This window comes from Apodemus sylvaticus, chromosome 18, assembly GCF_947179515.1.
Source record: "Apodemus sylvaticus chromosome 18, mApoSyl1.1, whole genome shotgun sequence".
NCBI lineage: Eukaryota > Metazoa > Chordata > Mammalia > Rodentia > Muridae > Apodemus > Apodemus sylvaticus.
Genome location: NC_067489.1, coordinates 8,950,410 through 8,972,738, shown reverse-complemented (window position 1 = coordinate 8,972,738; position 22,329 = coordinate 8,950,410). Strand labels below are relative to the sequence as shown.

At 46.0% G+C, this 22,329-nt stretch overlaps 1 protein-coding gene across 2 annotated transcripts in view; it reads left to right on the top strand.

Moving 5' to 3' along the window:
• Positions 1-22,329, top strand: part of Dcun1d2 (defective in cullin neddylation 1 domain containing 2) — a 28,864-nt gene that overhangs the window by 3,939 nt on the left and 2,596 nt on the right. Inside the window, exons 2-6 of one of the 2 annotated variants that reach the window (XM_052161899.1) lie at positions 4,373-4,589; positions 6,819-6,987; positions 10,015-10,145; positions 18,743-18,825; positions 21,922-22,018. In XM_052161899.1, the coding sequence (XP_052017859.1) occupies positions 4,373-4,589; positions 6,819-6,987; positions 10,015-10,145; positions 18,743-18,825; positions 21,922-22,018 (697 nt within the window). The remainder of the gene's footprint in view (positions 1-4,372; positions 4,590-6,818; positions 6,988-10,014; positions 10,146-18,742; positions 18,826-21,921; positions 22,019-22,329) is intronic. The other variant, XM_052161900.1, reaches the window with a different exon arrangement.

The following is a 22,329-nucleotide window of genomic DNA, read 5'->3' as shown; positions in this document are numbered from 1 at the left end:
TACTGTGCACCCCGTTCCCATCTAGTTCCAGAACATTTTCAACACCTCAAAGAAAGCCATGTACCCATAAGCACTTCCAAGTTGCTTCCGCCCCCTCAGCCCCTGGTATCTACTAGCCTACAAATTTGCATATTCCTCACATAGCATATAGCATTTTCTATACAGTATGGCCCTTTCTGTCTGGCTTATTTCACTGAGCCCAGTGTTTTTGAGGTTCACATGGTGGTGTCTGTCATTGCTTTGTCCCTTTTTTATGACTGAATGATACTCTGTATACATATGCCAAAATTAGTTTTATAACCATAACCGAACGTTTGAATCTAGCACTAACGGCTATTTCACTGTAAAGATGCCTTGTCTATTCTTAATAGAGGGACATTTGGGGATTGCAGATTTGTCTTCCTCTTAAGGCTCTCTACATGTTTCTGGTTGTGGCCAGTCTTCCCTTGGGTTTCAGCACCCGGGATCTGCACTGCCTACTCAAGCATGATGTATTCTGGACTGCACCATCTTACTCCTGCTGGGTCAACAGTTGGGTTTTGACGTGAGCATAAGTTTTGCCTTAGGACTCTGGAATGTGCTCTGTTTGTTGTTGGTATTTGTGTATTCACGGGGGACACTGCACACATCTTATAAAGTGAGGATCTCTTCCTCAGGATTGAGACCAGGAGTGCAGCACTATGTCTATCCATTGGTAGACTCTTACATGTTATCACGGAGATTTTTCTGACCTGATCACATGTCCTCCTTCGCTGCAGCCGCTAGGAGGCTTGGAGCCTGCTTTCGCTCCCATTGTCAGTTCATGGCATTCATGTGTGCTGGCTGGTTCTGTGTGTCAACGTGACACAGGCTGGAGTTATCACAGAGAAAGGAGCTTCAGTTGGGGAAGTGCCTCCATGAGATCCAACTGTGAGGCATTTTCTCAATTAAGATCAAGGGGGAGGGCCCCTTGTGGGTGGTGCCATCCCTAGGCTGATATTCTTGGGTTCTATAAGAAAGCAAGCTGAGTAAGCCAGGGGAAGCAAACCAGTAAGGAACATCCCTCCATGGCCTCTGCATCAGCTCCTGCTTCCTGACCTGCTTGAGTTCCAGTCCTGACTTCTTTTGGTGATGAACAGCAATGCAGAACTGTAAGCTGAATAAACCCTTTCCTCCCCAACTTGCTTCTTGGTCATGATGTTCGTGCAGAAATAGAAACCCTGACTAAGACAAATTGGTACCAGCGTAGTGGGATTTTCCTGTGACATCCTGACCATGTTTCGGGGAGGACTGTGGAAGGACTTAGGAACTTTGAGCTAGAAGAGCCATTAGGATGTTAAGAGCTCTGTGGAAAGTTCTATAGGAGCTTAGAAGATAATGTTAAGAACAGTGCAGAAGATGGAGGTCTGACTTGTGAAATTTCAGAGGGAAGATTAAAGACTCTTATCAGGGCCATGTTTCGATTGTGAAGATTCTGTGCTTTTGGTTAGCTGGGGCTGAAGAATCAGCTGTGATTAACAAGATACCAGAACCACTAAATCGAACCTTTGTGTTACTGGGACTATTGATGCTGGTTAGCTGGAGCTAAGAAATTAGCGGTGATTAAGAAGAGACCAGCATCACTGAGGTGAAATCTTCTGGGAAGTGTTTTCTGAGAGCACAGAGGCTGTGTTCCAGAGATAGCCAAAGTTGTATTTTGTGCTGTGGCTGGACTTGGTACTGTGTAAGAGTCACCCAGATGGTACTGGTTTTGAAGGCATGAAGGGGTCATGAAGAGCAGCTAAGGCTCTTGGTACAGTGAGAGGACACAGAAGGCCATTGGTGAAGGTGCAGCCTCAGTTGCAATTGATGGCCCAGGACTTGAAGGGGTCATGCATAGGAACAGAGGCTTGTCACCCTGAAGAGAGCCTATGAGAGGCTATTGGTGAAGCGTAATTACAGCGGAAGATAGCAGTGTTTTGGAGATGCCAGTACCATGCGATAACCACCAAGAACAGCAGCAGCCGTGGAGTACAGGCAGCTGGAGCCTAGAAGACAAGCTGTGTGCTACAAAGGGCAGAGCTGGAGAAGTGACCCAAGCCCTTGGAGGAGCCCAGAAGATCGTGAGTTGGATCCCAGACATTGAACCATTGGAGTTTGAGTTTTGCTTTTGGTTGTGACTATGCCCTGATATGTTTCCTTCTTGAAGGAAGAAAGTATTTTAGTGGAGCCCACAGTTAAGAGACTTTGAATTTTTAAAAGACTTTGAATTTTAAAGATATTGGACATTTTAAAGTGATTGAGCTTTTAATATGTAAAGTCTGTGGGGCTTTTAAAGTAATTTAGATCTTGGGGATGAATAAGAAAGTAAGGGTTGAGGCTTAATAGTGATGTGACAAGGGGTCAATTGTACTGGTTGGTTTTGTGTGTCAACTTGACACAGGCTGGAGTTATCACAGAGAAAAGAGTTTCAGTTGGGGAAGTGCCTCCATGAGATCCAACTGTGAGGCATTTTCTCAATTAGTGATCAAGGTGGGAGGGCCCCTTGTGGGTGGTACCATCCCTGGGCTGGTGTTCTTGGGTTCTATAAGAAAGCAAGCTGAGCAAGCCAGGGGAAGCAAGCCAGTAAGGAACACCCCTCCATGGCCTCTGCATCAGCTCCTGCTTCCTGACCTGCTTGAGTTCCAGTCCTGACTTCCTTTTGTGATGAACATCAATGTAGAACTGTAAGCTGAATAAACCCTTTCCTCCCCAACTTGCTTCTTGGTCATGATGTTTGTGCAGGAATAGAAACCCTGACTAAGACAGCATGTCTTTTATTCTAACCCTATCCTTACCTCCTCTCCCCTTTATTTCTTCATCTGCAGCTTGCATCTCATTATGCGTTTCTATAATTCAGCATTGCTATAAATTTTCATCTTCATTGGAACAAGATTAAGTGTAATCCTCTTATGTAAAACTTGTTTCCTTGTTATTGTATAAAGCTTATGTCGGGGCTGGCGATACAGCACAGCAGCACAGCACTTCTACAGTGTGCCTGGTGGTGATACCCAGAACTGCCAAATAAATAAAGTGACCTGAGTATGGCGGACTCCATCTTGATTTCTAGAACCAAGCCAGTCACTTGTGCTGTGGGAGAAGTAGCCATGCTGATGTGGAAATCTGCAGAGCTATCCTGCACCACAGTAGACTGCTGGCGGCTTGTTACGTACCGCCGACCCACAGTCTCCATCCTGCCCCCTCCCCCCATCTCAAACAGCCTTATTATTTCATTTAATCATGAGCACCTTGTGTCAAGCTTGCCTGGCACTTCAGTTACTGCTGCCAATGTGATTCTCAGTTACTTTGTATTTCCATCTGCACAGTTCTGCTTTTAAACTAGGAAAACTTCTCAAACAACAGTGCTTCCAAACTGTCCGCTTTCTCCTTATTTATTGGCACCTGAACTTAACAGAAGCTTCCTGGCTCTGGAGGTGGCTCCCGTGACGCCATCAGGCCCCTGTGTTGACAGAAGTCCAGATGTGTATTACTGAGACATTGTGCTGTTAAAAGGAGAAAACTATTATTTTATACAAAGGGAACTGAGTATATAGAAAAATGTTTTTCTTTTTTTGCTTTTTATAAAGATGGGCCCACTATATAAACCTGGCTGGTCTAGAATTTTCTTTTGTAGATCAGGCTGGCCTCTGAAGATCCATGTCTTTGCCTCCATGCGCTAGATTAACTGTGGCTGGCTTGCTGATTTACTTATTTATGAACACAGTCTCCCAGTATATCCCTGACTAACATAGAATTCATTGTGAGAGGCCGGCCCTGGCAGGCCACTCCCGGCCTCCGGATATTTTCTATCAAATGTCATTGCCATTTTCAGAAGACTATGTAGTCTTAACTGATGAAGAACGGGGCTTTGCTTGCTGTCATTCTGGAAGTTGAGTCACCCAACCCGAAAAATAAATTGAGTGAAAACATATATGTTAAGAACAGGCCCAGGCCGGGCAGTGGTGGCGCACGCCTTTAATCCCAGCGCTTGGGAGGCAGAGGCAGGCAGATTTCTGAGGCCAGCCTGGTCTACAGAGTGAGTTTCAGGACAGCCAGGGCTACACAAAAGATGTCCTGTTTCGAAAAAAACAAAACAAAAAACAACAACAAAAGGAAGGCATTTTAGGGGGCTGGAGAGATGTCTCAGCAGGTATGAGAAACGACTGCTCTTCCAAAGGTCATGAGTTCAAATCCCAGCAACCACATAGTGGCTCACAACGATTTGTAAAGAGATCTAACTCCCCCTTCTGGTGTCTGAAGACCGCTACAGTGTACTTACATATAATAAATCTTTAAAAACGCAAACAAACAAAAAAGAGCAGGCTGAGCAAACCTGGCTTCATTGGCTGCCCCTCTTTTATTTTTCATCCCAAAGCATAAACTTAAATCAGCTCAGAAGGACAAGGTGGCCCAGTTCATGGCATGTACGCAGGCTAGCGAGAGGACTGCCATCTACTGCCTGACACAGAATGGATGGAAACTAGACGAGGCCACAGACAGTTTCTTCCAAAACCCGGAGGTGTTCCTCCGAGAGTCTATGAAGAGCAGTGTGGACCAGAAGAAGCTGGAACAGCTGTACAGCAGGTACAAAGGTAAGGGGTGGAATGGTGGGAGAGCAGCGCTGACGTCGCGGGCGGCGGGGCCAAGAGTTACAGACCGCCCTCCTGCTGATGCGTTCAGTTCAAGAACCACCCTCTAGCAGAAAGGCTGGAGATGGGGGAGGAATCTAAAGATTGGTAACAAGCAAGCTGTCACCTGACCCCTGGATCCCTGTCTCCCCATACAGTGAGTGCCCTGCAGAGGGAACTGCTTTGCAGGGTACTGTTAGAGCTGTGCATGTGGTACCTGCACCAGTTAATACGCCATTAACAGCCTTTGTCCCACAGGCATGCGGGGTCTCTCACGTATGATACAGTTAGAGAGATATATGCGTTCTCTTTCATTTGTGTCATTGGTTTTTCTTTGCTGGGCACCGTGGCACATACCTATAATCCCAGCCCTTCGGGAGCTGAGGCAGGAGAATTGCTGCAAACTCAAGGCCAACCTGAGATGCCCAGCAAAACCCTATCTCCTAAGACAACACGTGTGTTGCTTACAGTCAAGTAGTAGGGCTGAAGAGATGGCCCAGTGAGTGAAGCACTCCCGGTACAAGCACGAGGACCCGAGTTCAGATCCCAGCACCCACATAAAAGCCCACTGTGGACACACGCCAGCAACTCCACCCCGAGGAGGGTAGACACGGATGGATTCCAGGGGGCGCTGGCCAGCTGGCCTACCCAAAACATCCGTCTCCAGGCTCAGTGAGAGATCCTGCCTCGAAAAATAAGACGGAGAGGCTGGAAAAAGGGCTCAGCACATGAGAGTACCTGCTGCTCTTACAGAAGACCAGGGCTTGGTTCCCAGCAGCTACATGGTGGCTCACAGCCCTTTGTAGCCGCAGTTCCCGAGGAATTGGCTCGTACTGGCAACAGGCATGCGTGTGGTAATACATATAGGGAAAACATTCAGACACCTAAAAAACCATAATACCATGGAGAGAAATAGGGAAAATACTTCAGGTTGACCTTTAGCCTCTATGTGTGCACATACAGGCATGCACATCAACATACATGCACCACATACAGGCATGTGCATCAACACATGCACCACATACACAGCACACATTTCTACCATTATATATGAAAATAACATTGTGCATAATACTTAAATAACCAAAGGTAAGTTTTCTGTGTAGAGCAATGAGTATTTGAGCAAAAGGGTTGCAGGTTTTTTCGTTTGTATCCTTGAGCCAGTGGAATTCACACATGTACCATGGTGATGTAATATATGACAAGGTCTAGTTTTTGAGATTTTTGCAAAAGTGTCTTTAATATACTTTATTGTTTCATTTTTTTGATAGGTTCTGAGTTATTTCTAAGCTAGACATATGAGGTAGGGAGTATATATCTCTAAGCTGTAAAATGTGTGTGCATAAGCTAACTGAATCTGAAAAATATTGTCCCACAGTATTAGAGCTGGCAAGTGAAATTAAGAAAGAAAGCAGGAAAGAAAGCAGTAAAAGCTTTTGATTTGGCAGAACTGTAAGAACTCTTTCTTTCCTGTGCTGTCCTGTGTCAGAGCTGGAGACAAACCCGTGTGTGTGTGTGTGTGTGTGTGTGTGTGTGTGCGTGCGCGCGCGTGCGCGCGAAGCGAGCCTCCCATTACTGAACCTCATCCTCAGGGAGAAATTAGCCACAGTCTTGGCTTTGGTTTTACTTCTGGTGTTGATGCTAGAACCCAGAGCCTCGAGCACACGACGACGCCCTCCTCTCCTGAGCTGGTGTGCCCGGACATTAAATTCATTCTTGGTGACAAGAACCCCTCACAAGAGTTTCCATGTTCTGTCCCTAAAATCCGGAAACCTAGATTTTTAAGGACAGAATTGTTATCTGAGTAGATTCTTTTTTTAAAGATTTGTTTATTTTTGTATTCATTCATTCATTTATTTTATGTATATCAGCACACTGTCACTGTCTTCAGGCACACCAGAAGAGGGCATTGGACCTATTACAGATGGTTGTGAGCAGCCATGTGGTTGCTGGGAATTGAACTCAGGACCTCTACATCAGTCAGTGCTCTTAACCTCTGAGCCATCTCTCCAGCCCCTGATTAGATTCTTAATGTTCTGTATTTGTTTCATACTTAATAGAACATGGCTGTTCACTGATTGGTGGGGCTGGAATACTTGATAGATCTATATAAGAGTAGTGTGATTCTAACAAGGTGTTTTAGGATTGCTTTTCAATGTAGGATGACACCTCCTCCCCCAATTTTAACAACAGACCCACAGGACGAAAACAAGATCGGAATCGATGGGATTCAGCAGTTCTGTGATGACCTGAGCCTGGACCCTGCCAGTATCAGTGTCTTGGTCATAGCATGGAAATTCAGGGCTGCCACTCAATGTGAATTTAGCAAAAAGGAATTTGTGGATGGCATGACAGAGCTGGGGTAAGTGAATTATTCTCAACCTAAATTCTTCAGAAGGAGAAATAGTTGGAGCATTTTTTTTCAACGACTTGTAAATAGTAATTTCTTTTTTTTTTTTTAAAGATTTATTTATTATATGTAAGTACACTGTAGCTGTCTTTAGACACACCAGAAGAGGGCGTCAGATCTTGTTATAGATGGTTGTGAGCCACCATGTGGTTGCTGGGATTTGAACTCAGGACCTTCAGAAGAGTAGTCAGTGCTCTTAACCGCTGAGCCATTAAATGCTTTGTCTTCCTTTCATACTTGGGTTTTCTCTACACCGTTATTTACGGTAATTCTTCTCATTCTATAAATTTAAAAGGTTCCTCCCAGCGGGGCAGAGGAGATGGTTAGGAGCGGGCAGTGAGCGCTCTTGCCAGGGAGGCCATGGTTCGGCTCTCAGCCCATGGCTGGCTGCCCCCAGCTGCTGTCTTAACTCCAGCTCCAGGGGATCTGACCCCTTCGGCCTCCTTGGGTATCTGTATACATGTGCCTATAAACATGTGTATGTATGCATACACGCATGCAAACATATAACTTAGGTTAGCAAAAACAATGCTTAACATTTGTAAACAGATTTTTTTCAAGTTAGAATTAGCAGTGATAGCAGGGTAACTTTTTAACCACTCACTATTTTATACCAAGTGTATAAATGTGTCATGTTGCTGCACTAAATGCCAATGAAATATTTTGGTTTTTGTTTCTCTCTTTTACCTACACTTAAGGTACTGCTCATTTAACAGATGTGACAGAGAAGTAAATGAAAAGCCCCCAACAAAAATACCTTTTAATTGCTAAACCCACTGGCCTGCTCTGTGAGGTGTGCCCGGGCCAGCGTGCTCCACTTGCTGATATTCTAGCACTCTCTGGGGTCAATCGTTTTGAGTTGCTGGAAAATTGAAAACCAGTAAAGTTGTTTCTAATTGTTATAGTCAGGGTTTGTATTCCTGCACAAACATCATGACCAAGAAGCAAGTTGTGGGGGAAAGGGTTTATTGAGCTTACACTTCCACAGTGCTGTTCATCACCAAAGGAAGTCAGGACTGGAACTCAAGCAGGTCAGGAAGCAGGAGCTGATGCAGAGGCCATGGAGGGATGTTTCTTACTGGCTTGCTTCCCCTGGCTTGCTCAGCTTGCTCTCTTATAGAGCCCAAGGACTACCAGCCCAGGATGGCACCACCCACAAGAGGCCCTCCCCCCTTGATCACTAATTGAGAAAATGCCTTACAGCTGGATCTCATGGAGGCATTTCCTCAAGGGAGGCTCCTTTTTCTGTGATAACCCCAGCCTGTGTCAAGCTGATACACAAAACATAAAGAAAACAGGGTACATTCTAGGTGAGAATACTGTAAATATACTACTGGTGGGGACTTATACCTGCCTCTTAAAGAACTTGACAAATGATAGAAACCTCTCTGGAAAGTAAACTCCCAGGGCCTGGCAAATACCAGCACCGAAGCTCAGGTGGGGCGTGCAGTGACTCAGAGCCCCGAGGCTGTAATACGGCAGAGCAGCAAGGAGTGGGGTAGGCCGGGGAACCATGGTGTGTGGTCGCAGTTATCACATCGTAGGCGCACTGACACCCACCCAAGAGCTCCTGCTCCCTGCCTTGACTTATGTGCATGTGTGCTCAGGCCATGTGTGTGGAGATGCTAACAGTGTGGTCTGTGATTAGAAAACTACAGACTGCCAACACACTTGCCATCAGTATCCCCTATAAGTTATTTATAAATTAATGTGAAAGGTTCCTGTGACAAAAGTACTGAGTTGTACTCAGTCACCACAGGTACCACAGTTGAACCACAGTCATCTGCAGTTACCACAGGATGAACCACACACACAACGTAGGTCCAAAGACCAGGCACAAAATAACGTGAGTTCACATTTACATCGAGTTCAGATGCATGAATGCCATCAGCATGGGAGAGACAGACAGACAGAAAATCAATGGAGCTGGCCCTGCCCCTCTGGCTTCCGTGGGCCTGGTGCCTACTGCCCAGGTGTTACCCCGATGTGGGTGGTACCTGGTTCACTATCCAGGTTGGCTGCATCTGTGCCACGTTCTATCTGCAGTCCATAGGGATAGGAGCGGCCGACAGTCTGGAAGTCTCCAGTTGTCTCCAGTTACTGTGGTCCCCTTAGTTTGACTTCCCTTGGACAGTGCTTTCCAACTGTCCTCTGTTCCCTGTTGAACAGTTGAAGCAGAAGAGACCAATTTTGTTTTCACCATTTCACATGTTTGTCTTAAAGAACAACTAATATTTTTACCAAGGTGTTTTGGTTTTGTTTTTTTGTTTTGGTTTGGTTTTTTTTGGTCTTGGTTTACAGAGCCAGGGATGGAGTCCAGGTCCGTCCTACACATGGTAGGTAAACACTACTGAGCCACACCCAGCCCAGGCTGATTACTGTTTTTAAAGGTGATTGCCTTTTTGGTGGAAAATCTATTTTTAAAAGAGTTCAGCCTGGACACACCTTTAATCCCAGCACGTGCTTGGAATGCTCAGGCAGGTGGGTCTCTCAGAGTTCAAAGCTAGCCTGGTCTACACAGTTCCAGAGCAGCCAGAAGTACATAGAGAGACTCCAGTTCAAAAAACCAGAATTAAAACAGAAGAGGATTTATAGCCCCTGGCTACGGCAAATTGAGCTTGCACCAGTGGAGAGGCCCCGAAGTGCTTGAGCAGCGAGGCTTCTTCAGCCCCAGACATCAAGCCCAGCAGTGGCAGTGGCCCAGGTCTGTGGTCAGTGGGTAAACACAGATGCCCCCATCTCGTCACTGAGCCGCCTTGCTTGGCCTCACTATGGACAGAGCAGAGAGTGAGCCACACCCTTAAGGAGGGCACAGCTTTGGGTGTTTTTACTGATTTTGTAGCACATGCCTTCATAGCACATGTTTCCTACATTCCCGTGCACAGCCAATGGCTTGCGTGCTTTTACAGAGCTAAAGCTCCCAGCGTTTGCAAGGGAACCTGGGAGATCCACAGGTAACAAGTCCTTCTCTTGTCGCAGGTGTGACAGCACGGAGAGGCTGAAAGCTCTCCTCCCCAAACTAGAACAAGAGCTTAAGGACTCAGCCAGGTTCAAGGACTTTTACCAGTTCACCTTCACCTTCGCTAAGAACCCTGGGCAGAAGGGCTTAGGTGAGTACTACCTCCCGCTTTCGGTTTCGGGGTGCCGATCTGAGTTGTCCTACCAGGACAAAGTCAGTGTGGTTCCAGCACACCCTGCTGTGGTGACACGGTCTCTGTTTTGGTTTCTTCTACTTATTCTCCATACAATTGGAAATTCCAATTATTATTGGAATTATTGGAATAAATATTCCAATTATTATTCCAATTGGTAATATCTTTTTGGCTTCAAAATTTAATACTTAAACTACGAGCTAGTCTGCGTTTCACAGCGTGGATGATTGGGAACTGCTCTCTGCCCGGGGATTTCTCTAGCCAGGCCTTGGCAGCTCTACCGTACACCAAACTGCATTACAGCTCCTTGTCGGGCTGTACGATTCCATGTGCACTTTACAACGTGTGTACACATCTGAGGAAATCTCAGCTTGAGGGTTTGAGTCCTTTGGGGTCTATTTAGTTTTACATCTGAGTAGTGGCTTATTTCTGGTGCATTTCTTCCTAAGTGTAATGTCAACTCTCCCCGCCCTGTGGTCTTTGTCCTCTTCTCCTTCCCTCTCCTCCAGCCTGGTACAGGGCCAGAGAGTCTGCACAGCCAAGCAGCCTTCCCTTCCCACACCTACTAAAGCAGTCCCTGGGGTTGCGGGTTGCAGGTGGCTTTCTGCATCTTGTTTGTTTTCTCTGGGGTTGGTGTTCTGGGCCACGACTGAGCTTCCTTTCCTCCAGGCTGGCCTGCCTATGAAATGGCTTTTCCCCCTCTGAGATCATAGCACCTCTTAAGTCAGAATGAGTGCTTCAGTAGCCACGGACAGGGCAGCCTTCACGGCTGCATTTAGGAACTTGTCTGAATAGATTCACTGGGACTTCATTTCAGAAGGTGGAAATGTTCTCATTTCTTGTCAGAGCACTGCTGGGAAACCCTCAGGTATTGATCCCTATTCAAAAGATGCCAGGGTTGGGGTAGGGTGTAGTATGGCGTGGTGGTGGATTGCAGTCTCAGTCAGCACGGAGCTTTGGCTTTGATTTCCAGCACTGAAACCAAGAGAGATTCAGGTAACAAATGAGACTAGTGAGGCAGGTGCCGCCATCCCACACTCACTCAGCCTCGTGGTCAGGTGAAGCACTTGGTATGAGGCAAAAGTTTATGACCTACTCACTGCAGGGCCTGGGTGCCTAAGTAAACAAGGAAGAAAACAGAAAAGCCTGTGTACCGTGGAAGGAAGGAAGGAGGGGGCAGCTTTCCTATATTCTGCCCGTTTTGTTTTCTAATTGTTTTGAGACTTAGGATTGTTTCTGCGTGGATGTCTGTGCTCCACATTGGTGCAGCGCCCAGGAAGCCAGTTGAGGGTGTCATGTCCCCTTAGAACTTGAGTTACAGACCGTTCTTAGCTGCCGTGTGGGTGCTGGGAATTGTAATCATCGATGCTCATGACCATTGACGCGTCTCTGCAGCCCGTCTGCCCTTTTTAGAGACCGACCTTAGCTTAACTGAAAAGTTGGAGCCGGCCAGATGACACGTGCCCTTCCGTGGCCAGTCTCTCGCAACGCCTTGAGTAAGAGAGGAAGGAGAGGAAGGAGGCCATGGGTTCTCCAGGCAGTATGTCTGCAGAGCCAGGCATTGCCACAGGATCCTGGTGGCTTTAGAAATCTGGCTAAGATTTTGTTGGTAAAAAGTCAAAATATGGGCCAGTAGCCATTCCAATGGTGTTAAGGATAAGGCCGTGACAAGCATCTAACAGTAGTCCCCATCAGCCTGCGCACATGGTCTCCCCTGTCATCTCTGCCACTCAGACCTCAGAGCAGGATCTGATTTGGGGTGGTCATGTGTGCTTTTCATATTACCGTGGACTCATTTGTTGCCATGCTGAAGGCTAACCCGTGACAGGCAGTGATCCTTTCTGAGCTCGCGTTGCCGGCTTTAGGCAGTAGACCATGTTATTCTGTGCTCAGCAGTAAGTGAAGGCTGCCCCTCAGTGTCGGCGGGACATCTCATGACGCAGCCAAAGTTTTCTCCTTCACCTAGACTCACCTGCTTCTCCAGGAAGCCCTGATGTTTTCTTTCCAGCAAAAATGGAGTCTCAGTACTGTTCCTAGTACTCACTAGTTCTTGTCAGTGATTGGTCGATCTCTTCTCCATGTCTCTTTGACAGCAGAGCCTCATGCTGCTCTTTCTTTTCTTTTACTGGAATATATTGATTGGACTAAATAATGGGTTTCATTGTGACATTTTCATGCAGCATATAATATACACCAGCCATATTTACCCAATAGAACTTCTCTGTCCCCGCCCCCTTCCCCCTTACTGGATCTTCAGTCACTGGTCTATTACTGTCAAGAGACACCATGACCATGGTAACGCTTATAAAAACAAACAAACATTTAACTGGGTGCTTGCTTATGGTTTCAGATGCTTAGTCCATTATCATCGTGGTGGGGACCATGGTGGCACACAGGCAGACGTGGTGCTGGTTAAGTAGCTTGGGAGTTTTATATTGTATTTCTCAGGCCCCAGGCAGAGAAAGAGAGAGAGACTGAGCCTGGCTTGGGCTTCTGAAACCTCACAGCTCACCCTCACTGCTTCCAGCATGGCCACACCTCCTAATCCTTCTAATCTTTTCAAACAGTTCCACTCTCTGAATAGCTAAGCCCTCAACTCTGTGAGCCTGGGGCGGCCATTCCCACTCAAGCCTCCACATTGGTCCCCTTCCAAGTACTTCTTCTACCCTCCTAATGTCTTCTTTATGTGGTGCACACGGGTGCCTGCGTGCACATGTTTGGAAGTAGAAGCCCGAGGTTGACACTGGGTGTCTTCCTTGGTCACTGTCCAAGGTCACTTTACGTACTGAGGCAGGAGTCACTGATCGTGGAGTTCGCAGTGCCAGCTAGTCTGGCCAGCCAGCTTGCTCCCAGGTTCCCTGTCTCCATCTCCATATGCCACAGGAGTATAGATAGCCTGCCATTTCCTCCCAGCTTTCTTACTTGTTAGAAGTTATCTTTTATGTGTATGAATGTTTGTCTATGTGTGCCTATGTACCAAGTGTGTGGAAGACCAGCTCCGACAGTGTGTTCAGTGATCCAAGGAGGGGGTGTGGGTTGGTGCTGATGTAAAATATACACACACACTCACACACACACACACACACACAGTCACACACACACACACACACACACAACTGGGTGGATGAAGCAAGACAAGCTCTAACAACTTCACACATACATGTACATACATTCATACATTTACACACTGGGTGACTGGAACAAAGCTCCACCCATTTTGCATACCTACACGCATATGCATTTTGTGGGTGGGTGAAGCAAGGCTCCAACAATCTTATTTTTTTCTCCCACAGCTTATATATCCCAGCAAAATCTTTCAGGCAGTACAAAAATTACGTGATTACATTCTATTTTTTTTTTTTTTTTTTAGTAACCGATCACAAAAAGCAACAATATGTTCACCAATACCTTTACATAAAAAAATACATTATATAGTACAGGTAAAAAAATTATTCCCAAGAACCCACATTCGTTCATAGCTAAGAAGCTTATTATAGATTAACAAAGTGTAAGCAAGCAAAGCAAAGTAATTTTCTCAGTCAGTTTCTCTTACTGGCAAGCTACAATTTGTGGTTACACAGAAAAGATCAAATTACCTTATCATTTATCTTAAAAAGTAATCTTATAAAAATCTTAAGAGAATCACAAATCTAAACTTTTATATAGAAACATTTAGTCCTTCCTACTTTTAAGTCCTCAGAATGCACATCTCGTTATTAACAGTATTTATTAAATCATATCAGGAGGCCGAGGGCAGCAGTGGGCATAAGAAATCAGTCGTCCCCGTGCTCACCAGCCCGGCTTTAGCAAGAGAGGCACGCCAACTAGTGCTGGCTGCCTGCTGATGTCCTTGTTCTCTGACCACAAAACATCCCTAGCTCAGCTATTGAGAGTGTGCCTTTCTAAACTTCAGATTGTACCTTAAGACTTTCTACATCAGAGCCACTAACGAAAGCCTCTCACCCTAGCTTCGTTAACAATCTGTTTCTCCAAATTCCAAGGGTGGTGGTCATTGCTGACAATCGACATCTCTAGTTATTTCCACGGGTGCTGAGTGAATTATTAGTCTGACCAGCAGTGGTGCATGAAAGAGATAGGCACTGTTGTGAGTGCCAGCGGTACTGCCTAGAGAGGGCCTGGAAGCCCCTTAGAGTTTTCACACAGCTCATAGGCAATGAGGGATGTGGTGTGAGGGCAGCAAGCAGAGTGACACCCTACAACAGCACCAAGTCCTCAGGCCACGTAGTCCTCCGAGGCACACCTGTGGTGGCTACGCTAACTGGTGGGCAGCATTTCATGAGTTCTAGAGCTGTTGAACTGTCCCTCTAACACGGGCCTCAACACATGTGCATGCCTGGTGCACACACAGGCCAACGAGGGAATCACATCTCCAGGAACTGAGTTATAGATGGTCGTGAGCTGCCACATGGGTGCTAAGAATTGATCCAGAGTCCCCTGGAAGAGTGCCAGTGCTCTGAACCTGAGTCACCTCTCCAGCCCCACCAGCTTTGCATGTTGGTCCTGCAAATCCAAACCAGGTCCTCACAATCTCCTCGTTTTAATTTATATGATTTTATTTTGAATTAGCATTTCTCTATGTAACTCTGACTGGCCTGGAACTTACTTTCTTTTTTTATTTAAAAAAAAGATTTGTTTATGGCCGGGTGGTGGTGGCACAAACCTTCAATTCCAGCACTTGGGAGGCAGAGGCAGGCGGATTTCTGAGTTCGAGACTAGCCTGATTTACAAAGTGAGTACCAGGACAGCCAGGGCTACACAGAGAAACCCTGTCTCAAAAAAACCAAATTAAAAAAGAAAGATTTGTTTATTTTATGTATGTGCGTACACTGTCCTGTCACTCTCTTCAGACACTCCAGAAGAGGGTGTCAGATCCCATTACAGATGGTTGTAAGCCACCATGTGGTTGCTGGGAATTGAACTCCGGACCTCTGGAAGAACAGTCAGTGCTCTTAACCACTGAAGCCATCTCTCCAGCCTGGCCTGGAACTTTCTATGTAGACCAGGCTGACATCAAACTCACAGAGATCTCCCTGCTTCTGCCTGTGCCCAAGTGCTGGGATTAAAGGCAAGTGCCACCATGCCCAGACCAATTCTTAAAAAACATAGTAGATGTTTGCATATGAGTGAAGCTGGGATACTCTGTCTGTCTGTCTGTGCTACGCTGCCTTTGCTCAGTGCGATCTCTCTTCTGTCTGCTCCCTGAATGATGCTGTTGGCTTACGGCTTACTGACACTGTGTGACTTACACAAAATGGCTTACTGACACTGTGTGACTTACAGGAATGGCTTCCTAATGCTGTGTGCACGTGTTCCTTCACCTGTTGACACATCTAGGCTGAGACTGTCAATGCTTTTGTGAACCGTGCAGTAATAAACATGAGTAGGCAGTCTTTTTACAAGCTTTTGTTGTGCAAACCTTGTTCCTTGGTTTAAAGCTATTAGTTAAATAAAGTTGGTGACAGCCAGTTACTGGAGAAATTTGAAGTAGGTGGGTTTGAAGTGACCTGGATGAGGAGAGACGAGGGGGAAGAGTAGGAGTGAGAGAGAAGGAAGCCACTGCCATGGGGGAGAGAAACATGAGCGTGTGGCTGGGAGAGACAGCAAACATCTGGGTACACCGCTGGGCAGGTAGCCAGGCCCACAACTAGAAGAGTAGAGTAGAGGTGACCCCCCAGTGAGTGTCAAAGACATAAAATAACCGTAGTCCGAGTCATTCATTTGTAAGCTAGTTGAGGATGAGCCAAAATTGGTTGTACTATACAGATAGAGTCTTACTGTGTAGCTCTGGCTGTCCTCAGACTCAGATGTGCCTGCCTCTGCCTCCTGGCCGCTGGGATTGAGGGTGTGCACCAGCCAGCCCTGTGGCATCCCTGCTCTATGACTCAAGTTTTTAACTTGGGGAACTAAAACTCTTGACTTTTATATCTTTCTCTCCCCTCTCCCCTCTCCCCTTCTTGAGGAGACTGAAAGAAAATAGCTGTTACATTTGAAGTCTATTTTTTAAAAGATTTATTTATTAATATGATATGTAAGTATACTGAAGCTGACTTCAGACACACCAGAAGAGGGTGTCAGATCTTGGTACAGATGGTTGTGAGCCACTATGTGGTTGCTGGAATTTGAACTCAGGACCTTTGGAAGGACAGTCAGTGCTCTTAACCACTGAGCCATCTCTCCAGCCCGTGAAGTCTATGTTAATTCATACTCTTATCACTCCATTAAACATTATCAGAATTCTCAGGAACACATTCTAGAAAGTTAACAGAAGACTGGGGTTGGGCTCACTCAGGCTTTAGGGTGCCTCTGAGACACTGAGGCTTAGGGCTGGAGAGACGCTCAGCTCAGCGGTTAAGGGAAGGCTCAAAAAAACCAATGGCAAAAATGAAAGAACCCACTTAGACTTACTGATACTCTACAATCTTAACAGACTCCTTCTATTTAATGAAGTGAAATAGTTTTGAAAGTTAGCATTTCATTTAACTTTCATGAGTTTAATGTGTCTTATAACGTCTTATAACTTAAAAATATGGAAGAGTCTTGGGAAATCTTATAGGCCACTGTGTTGTGTGTCCCGAGTGATGACAGTTTCAGTGCCTTTGAGAACATCAGCAAAGACTTGCGTGTTCTTACACGGGCCATTTGAGTCAGCTGACTTGAGGCTCTCGGTTTTTGAGGGAATGAAGTTTTATACTAATTTTTTTTCTTTTTGAACAGAGGCTGCTTCTTGTCTTGTAGAGCATCACACATTCTAACTAGCCTCACCTTCTAGCATTTTCTTTTTTTGGTTTTTTTGGATTTGTTTTTTTCGAGACAGGGTTTCTCTGTGTAGCCCTGGCTGTCCTGGAACTCACTCTGTAGACCAGGCTGGTCTCAAACTCAGAAATCCACCTGCCTCTTCCTCCCAGAATGCTGGGATTACAGGCATGCGCCACCACCACCCGGCAGCTTCTAGCATTTTCTTAACGGACTTTTTTTTTAGAAGTTCCTAGAAAGAAATTAATGTTAAAACCTTCTCATACCAAAGTAACCATGGCCCTGACTTCAGTCCTGAGTCCTCCTGTTTGGGGATTTTGTAGTCACTATTTTCCAAATGGCTGAGCTCACTTGAATAGTGCGACATCTTTATAGGAATGTCAAGTGTTGGAACATTTACCTTCAGTCACATAAGCCTTGCACATTCAGCTAAGGGACTTTATACAAAGGGTTCTAGGACCAAAACTAATCCAGACGCAACTGGGTTTTGAAGTGCACCATGAGACTTCATTGTTCTTTCCTCCTCCATCCCCACTGTAAGCGTGTCACCCCATGAAGATGAGGGGACTGCAGATCTCACCTAGTGTCTGTCCCAAGGGAGAAGGATGTAGACTTAGAGGCAGAACAAAAGTCGTCATCTTAGCCTTACACTGCGGGTCCCATAGGTAAGGCCAGGCAAGGCCTACACTAGGACCTCTCTGATTCTGTCCTTTCTGAGTGAGCTCCGGTGTGCTTAGGTGGGCTCGGGCCTGCTGCACACCCCTAGAGAGTCCCATGCAGTGTTGGCTGCTACCCACGCATCTCTAGTTCATCAGTGCTGGTGATGGTCAACCTGGAAGTCTCAGACTAGAACACGCATTAATAATATCTGTCCAGGGAGAGCAAGCCAGATTTAGAAGAAAGTTTAGAAAAGTGCTTCGTTGTGCATTTTATATTTAAACCAAACTGTCCCCTTAATACAGTTGTCAGCCTACTTTTCACATGGTTTTATCTGACAGACTTGCCTAAATATAATTAGGGAGAATATTTCAACATCGCTGCCTTTTTATTGCCTATGATGATCTGTACTCATCATGATTCAAAGTAGTCAAGGTTAGAGACAGACTTGCTATGTCTTTATACGCTGTACCTTAGCATATAAAAAGAAGTACTTAAAAATGTGCACTGCTATTCCAGAAAGGTCTGACTGGAGGTCCTGCTCCAGGGCCTCCTCAAAACCCAGAGTTCATTTTCCATTAAACACACACCTTACAGCATAGATTTGTTTAAAAATGAAGAAACCACTGCTTTCAAGGGAAGAGGATATTTTAGCTTTGATGAGAAACAACCTAAACTTCTTAAATATCTTTGTGGTAGTGAAAATGGTTTTCTCTGTGTAGAAATTTGTCTTCACTGTGCAGTGAGAAATTCAGAGTCCTCAGACTGTTTGCTTGGGATCAGAGGGTTCTAGGGCAACCGGCCCCAGCTGGATCAGGCATGTAGCTAAGTCTACCACACGAGGAATGCAGGTATCCAGAACTGCTTATTTAGGGACAACTACTTGCATGTCCAAATAATACACATTGCTCCCTAAGAAATGTCTTCAGATTCATAAAATTGGGTTCCATGGCATTCTCCAGAAACCCTCGTATAGAGATGAGCTCTCCTGGGACTGCCAGGGAGGATTGCCACGTAATTACTTCTATCCCAAAGAAAGACTGGGGTTTATTAATCACCCTCCCTTTTTCTCTCTCTACCCTCCCCTCCCCCTTCTCCCCTCACCTCCCATTTCTCTCTGCCAGATTTAGAAATGGCTGTTGCATATTGGAAGTTAGTATTGTCTGGAAGGTTTAAATTTTTAGATCTTTGGAACACATTTCTGCTGGTAAGTGACTGTTTCTTACCTTTTGTGCCCAACCAAGAGAAAGTTTTTCTTATTTAAAATGCTAAAATGTAGGGCTCTGCGCCAGGGTGCACACATTTAATCCCAGCACTCAGGAGGGCAAGGCAAGCAAATCTCTGTGAGTTCAAGGCCAGCCAAGGTGGCATAGTGAGACTCTGTCTCAAAAACCAAAATAAACAAGTAAGTGAGTGAGTGAATAGCTAAGACTGAACACAGCCTTCGGGTTAAAGTGTGAGCACAGAAGCCATCAGGCATGGAGGGGGCTGCACAGGTGCGCCACTTACAGACAGCCACAGCACAGCAGCACAGGTGGAAGCTGTCCCAGAGCTGGTCTACAGTCGGGCAGCTGTAGATCTTAGCAGCTCCTATCCTGCCGTCTCCTCTGAGGACTTCCCAACCCAGAAGTTCCTCGTTTCTACCGAGGAACTTCAAATCCATAAAGTTCCAGAACCACACTTGAAGCATGTGGCTCCGGACCCTTGAGCGTGGACTGGATCTGGCCCAGAGGAACCCTGCCACCATGTGTGTGTAATCTGACACATTTTAAAATGTGTTCTGCCACTTACAGAAGGACTGAAGGCTTTTGTGTGGTGCCTTGAGGCAGGAGCTGTGGCTGTGCTGGACCCTGTCTCGTAGGGACAGCCATCTTAGCTGCGAGCTCTCTGAAGTGAGTGGGATGTGCAAGAACTTGTCTTGGGTCCACAAACAGGAGCTGTGGTGACAGCAGGGCTGCCCAGATCCCCACACCGGCTGACAGTGAAAGAAAGCCATGCTTCCCACAGCACAGCACAGCACAGCACAGCACAGCACATGGTCCGGCCGGGCACCCGCTTCTCACCTCCTTCTGTGACCCCAGCCAGCATGCACTCTGCCCTGCCGTGGGCAAGATTGGTGGCTTTGGGCATTTTATTCCCTTCACTGTTTGATCTAGTGATAACATTCACAGAGCATGGTCTGTGGAGAGCAGGCATGTCTTAGTGGGCTTCGTGGCCATGTTACTTCTGGGATGTTCCGTGGGAATGTCTCAGTTCCCAGTTCCTCCTTTACTTCTGTGACCAGGACCGAACCTATGGCGTCCTACATGCGAGGCAAGTGCTCTACACCTGAACCACATCCCAGCTCACTTTTTGTTTGACTTGCTGAGTTTAGGCAGGTCTTGAACTTTGGATCTCCCTGCCTAGCCTAGTAAGAAGTAGCCAGGATTACTGACCTGTTTCACCAGGTTCTCATCATGGGTAACACCAAACTAGAGACTTCTCCAGAGAGCTCCACAGCCACGTGTCTAGAAATCGTAAGGTGCCACCCGCCTGCCACATCATGGAGACAACAGAATGCTAGAGCAAAGCAGGTGTCCACTGATTGGAGGACTGATAGTAATGAGACTGTTTATCCAAGAGGACAGGGGATAGAGCAGGGCAGCCGGATCGCTGTCAGCTGGGTACTTCTCAGACCGAATGTTGGCGGGGAAGGACAGACTCTAGAGACTACTGACCATCCTGCGACTGATGTTTTAATATACTGTATGAAGTTCTGTAAGAATAAAGTAAATAAGTAGGCTTCCCCAGGAAGGAAGGAAGGAAGGAAGGAAGGAAGGAAGGAAGGAAGGAAGGAAGGAAGGAAGGAAGGAAGGAAGAAAGAGAAAGAAAGAAAAAGAAAGAAAGAAAGAGAAAGAAAGAAAAAGAAAGAAAGAAAAAGAAAGAAAGAAGGAAAGAAGGAAGGAAAGATGGAAAGAAGGAAGGAAAGATGGAAAGAAGGAAGGAAAGATGGAAAGAAGGAAGGAAAGATGGAAAGAAGGAAGGAAAGATGGAAAGAAGGAAGGAAAGATGGAAAGAAGGAAGGAAAGATGGAAAGAAGGAAGGAAAGATGGAAAGAAGGAAGGAAAGATGGAAAGAAGGAAGGAAAGATGGAAAGAAGGAAGGAAAGATGGAAAGAAGGAAAGATGGAAAGATGGAAAGAAGGAAAGATGGAAAGAAGGAAAGATGGAAAGAAAGAAAAAGAAAAAGATGGAAAGAAAGAAAGATGGAAAGAAAGATGGAAAGAAAGATTTAAGACAAGAGCTGGAATCGGGCGGTGATGGCGCACGCCTGTGATCCCAGCACTTGGGAGGCAGAGGCAGGTGGATTTCTGAGTTCGAGGCCAGCCTGGTCTACAGAGTGAGTTCCAGGACAGCCAGGGCTATACAGAGAAATCCTGTCTCGAAAAAAGCAAAAAACCAAATAAATAAATAAATAAATAAAATAAAATAAAATAAAATAAAATAAAATAAAATAGAAAAAAACAAGAGCTGGCAAGATGTCTCAGCAGATAAGAGTATCTGCCACCATGCCCGGTGACCATAGTTTGATCCCCATACCCCACACAGTAGAAGGAGAGAACTGAACCCTACAGCAGGTTGTCCTTGATCTATACACTTGCACAGGAAAAGAGAAATGTGAAAAGAACGTTGAGGTAGCATGCACACATGTAGCAGGCTTAATAGCGTTCACATTACATGTATGCATTGGCATGTAAGGGCTGGCATGGCAGTACTAAGTTTGAGTTGATGAGTGCTCTGCAGGCAAGAAGCGGTGAGCCATCTGAGAGGGAGCCCTGGGGTCCCAGCTTCGCCTCAGAACTAGCCTCTCTGTGGTACAGGCATCGTGTTAGTCTCCATGTTTTTGATATAACTGGAATATTAAGTAACCAAGATTATTTTTAGACAATTGTCCCACTCAAGACACACTTGACATATGGAAGTATAACTGAGGGAATAAGTCAAGGAGAGACAGGACTCCATACTGTCCCACGTCATTTCCTAAGAGTTTCATGTTCAGGAAGTGGGGAGGGTTAAGACATTTAGAGACTGGCCCTCTGCGTGACCAAAACATGAATGGGCAATTGTCAGTTTAAAGTGTTTTTAAATATTTCCGCATTCCTCGTTTGGATGTACGGGCTGTTCCCTTTGCTTGTGTGGTTTCACGTCTGTCCTCATCATGCTCAGGAGAAGCACTTCCTGATGCCGCGCTCACCAGCCACTATGATATCTGAGAGTTAAGATCTGAACCCTAACCTGGTGGATGTTTTTCTCTTGTGTATTAGGAGCACCACAAAAGATCAATTCCAAGGGATACTTGGAACCTTCTCCTAGATTTTGGAAACATGATTGCAGATGATTTGTCTAACTACGATGAAGAAGGTACTACAAGTTGTGGGGTTTCACAGGGTTACCAGAGATGTTCGCCAGCTCTCAGGATGCCCCCTGACTGGGCCCAGGAGTAAGAGCAGTGTCCTGGCTTACTGCCTCGTCAGCCGCACAGCCACATAAGCCTAAGGAGCATGGCTTGCATGTGTTCTCATCAGTCTGGACGTATTTCCCAATGCCAGAGAAGCTCACATCAGAGACACTTAAGATCTTCCTGTGCAGTAGCACTGCTCCCCGAGAGAGGGGCTGCTCCAGGTGGCTGCTCTCCCCTCTAGATGTACTAGATGCCTGGACTTTGTCTAGGA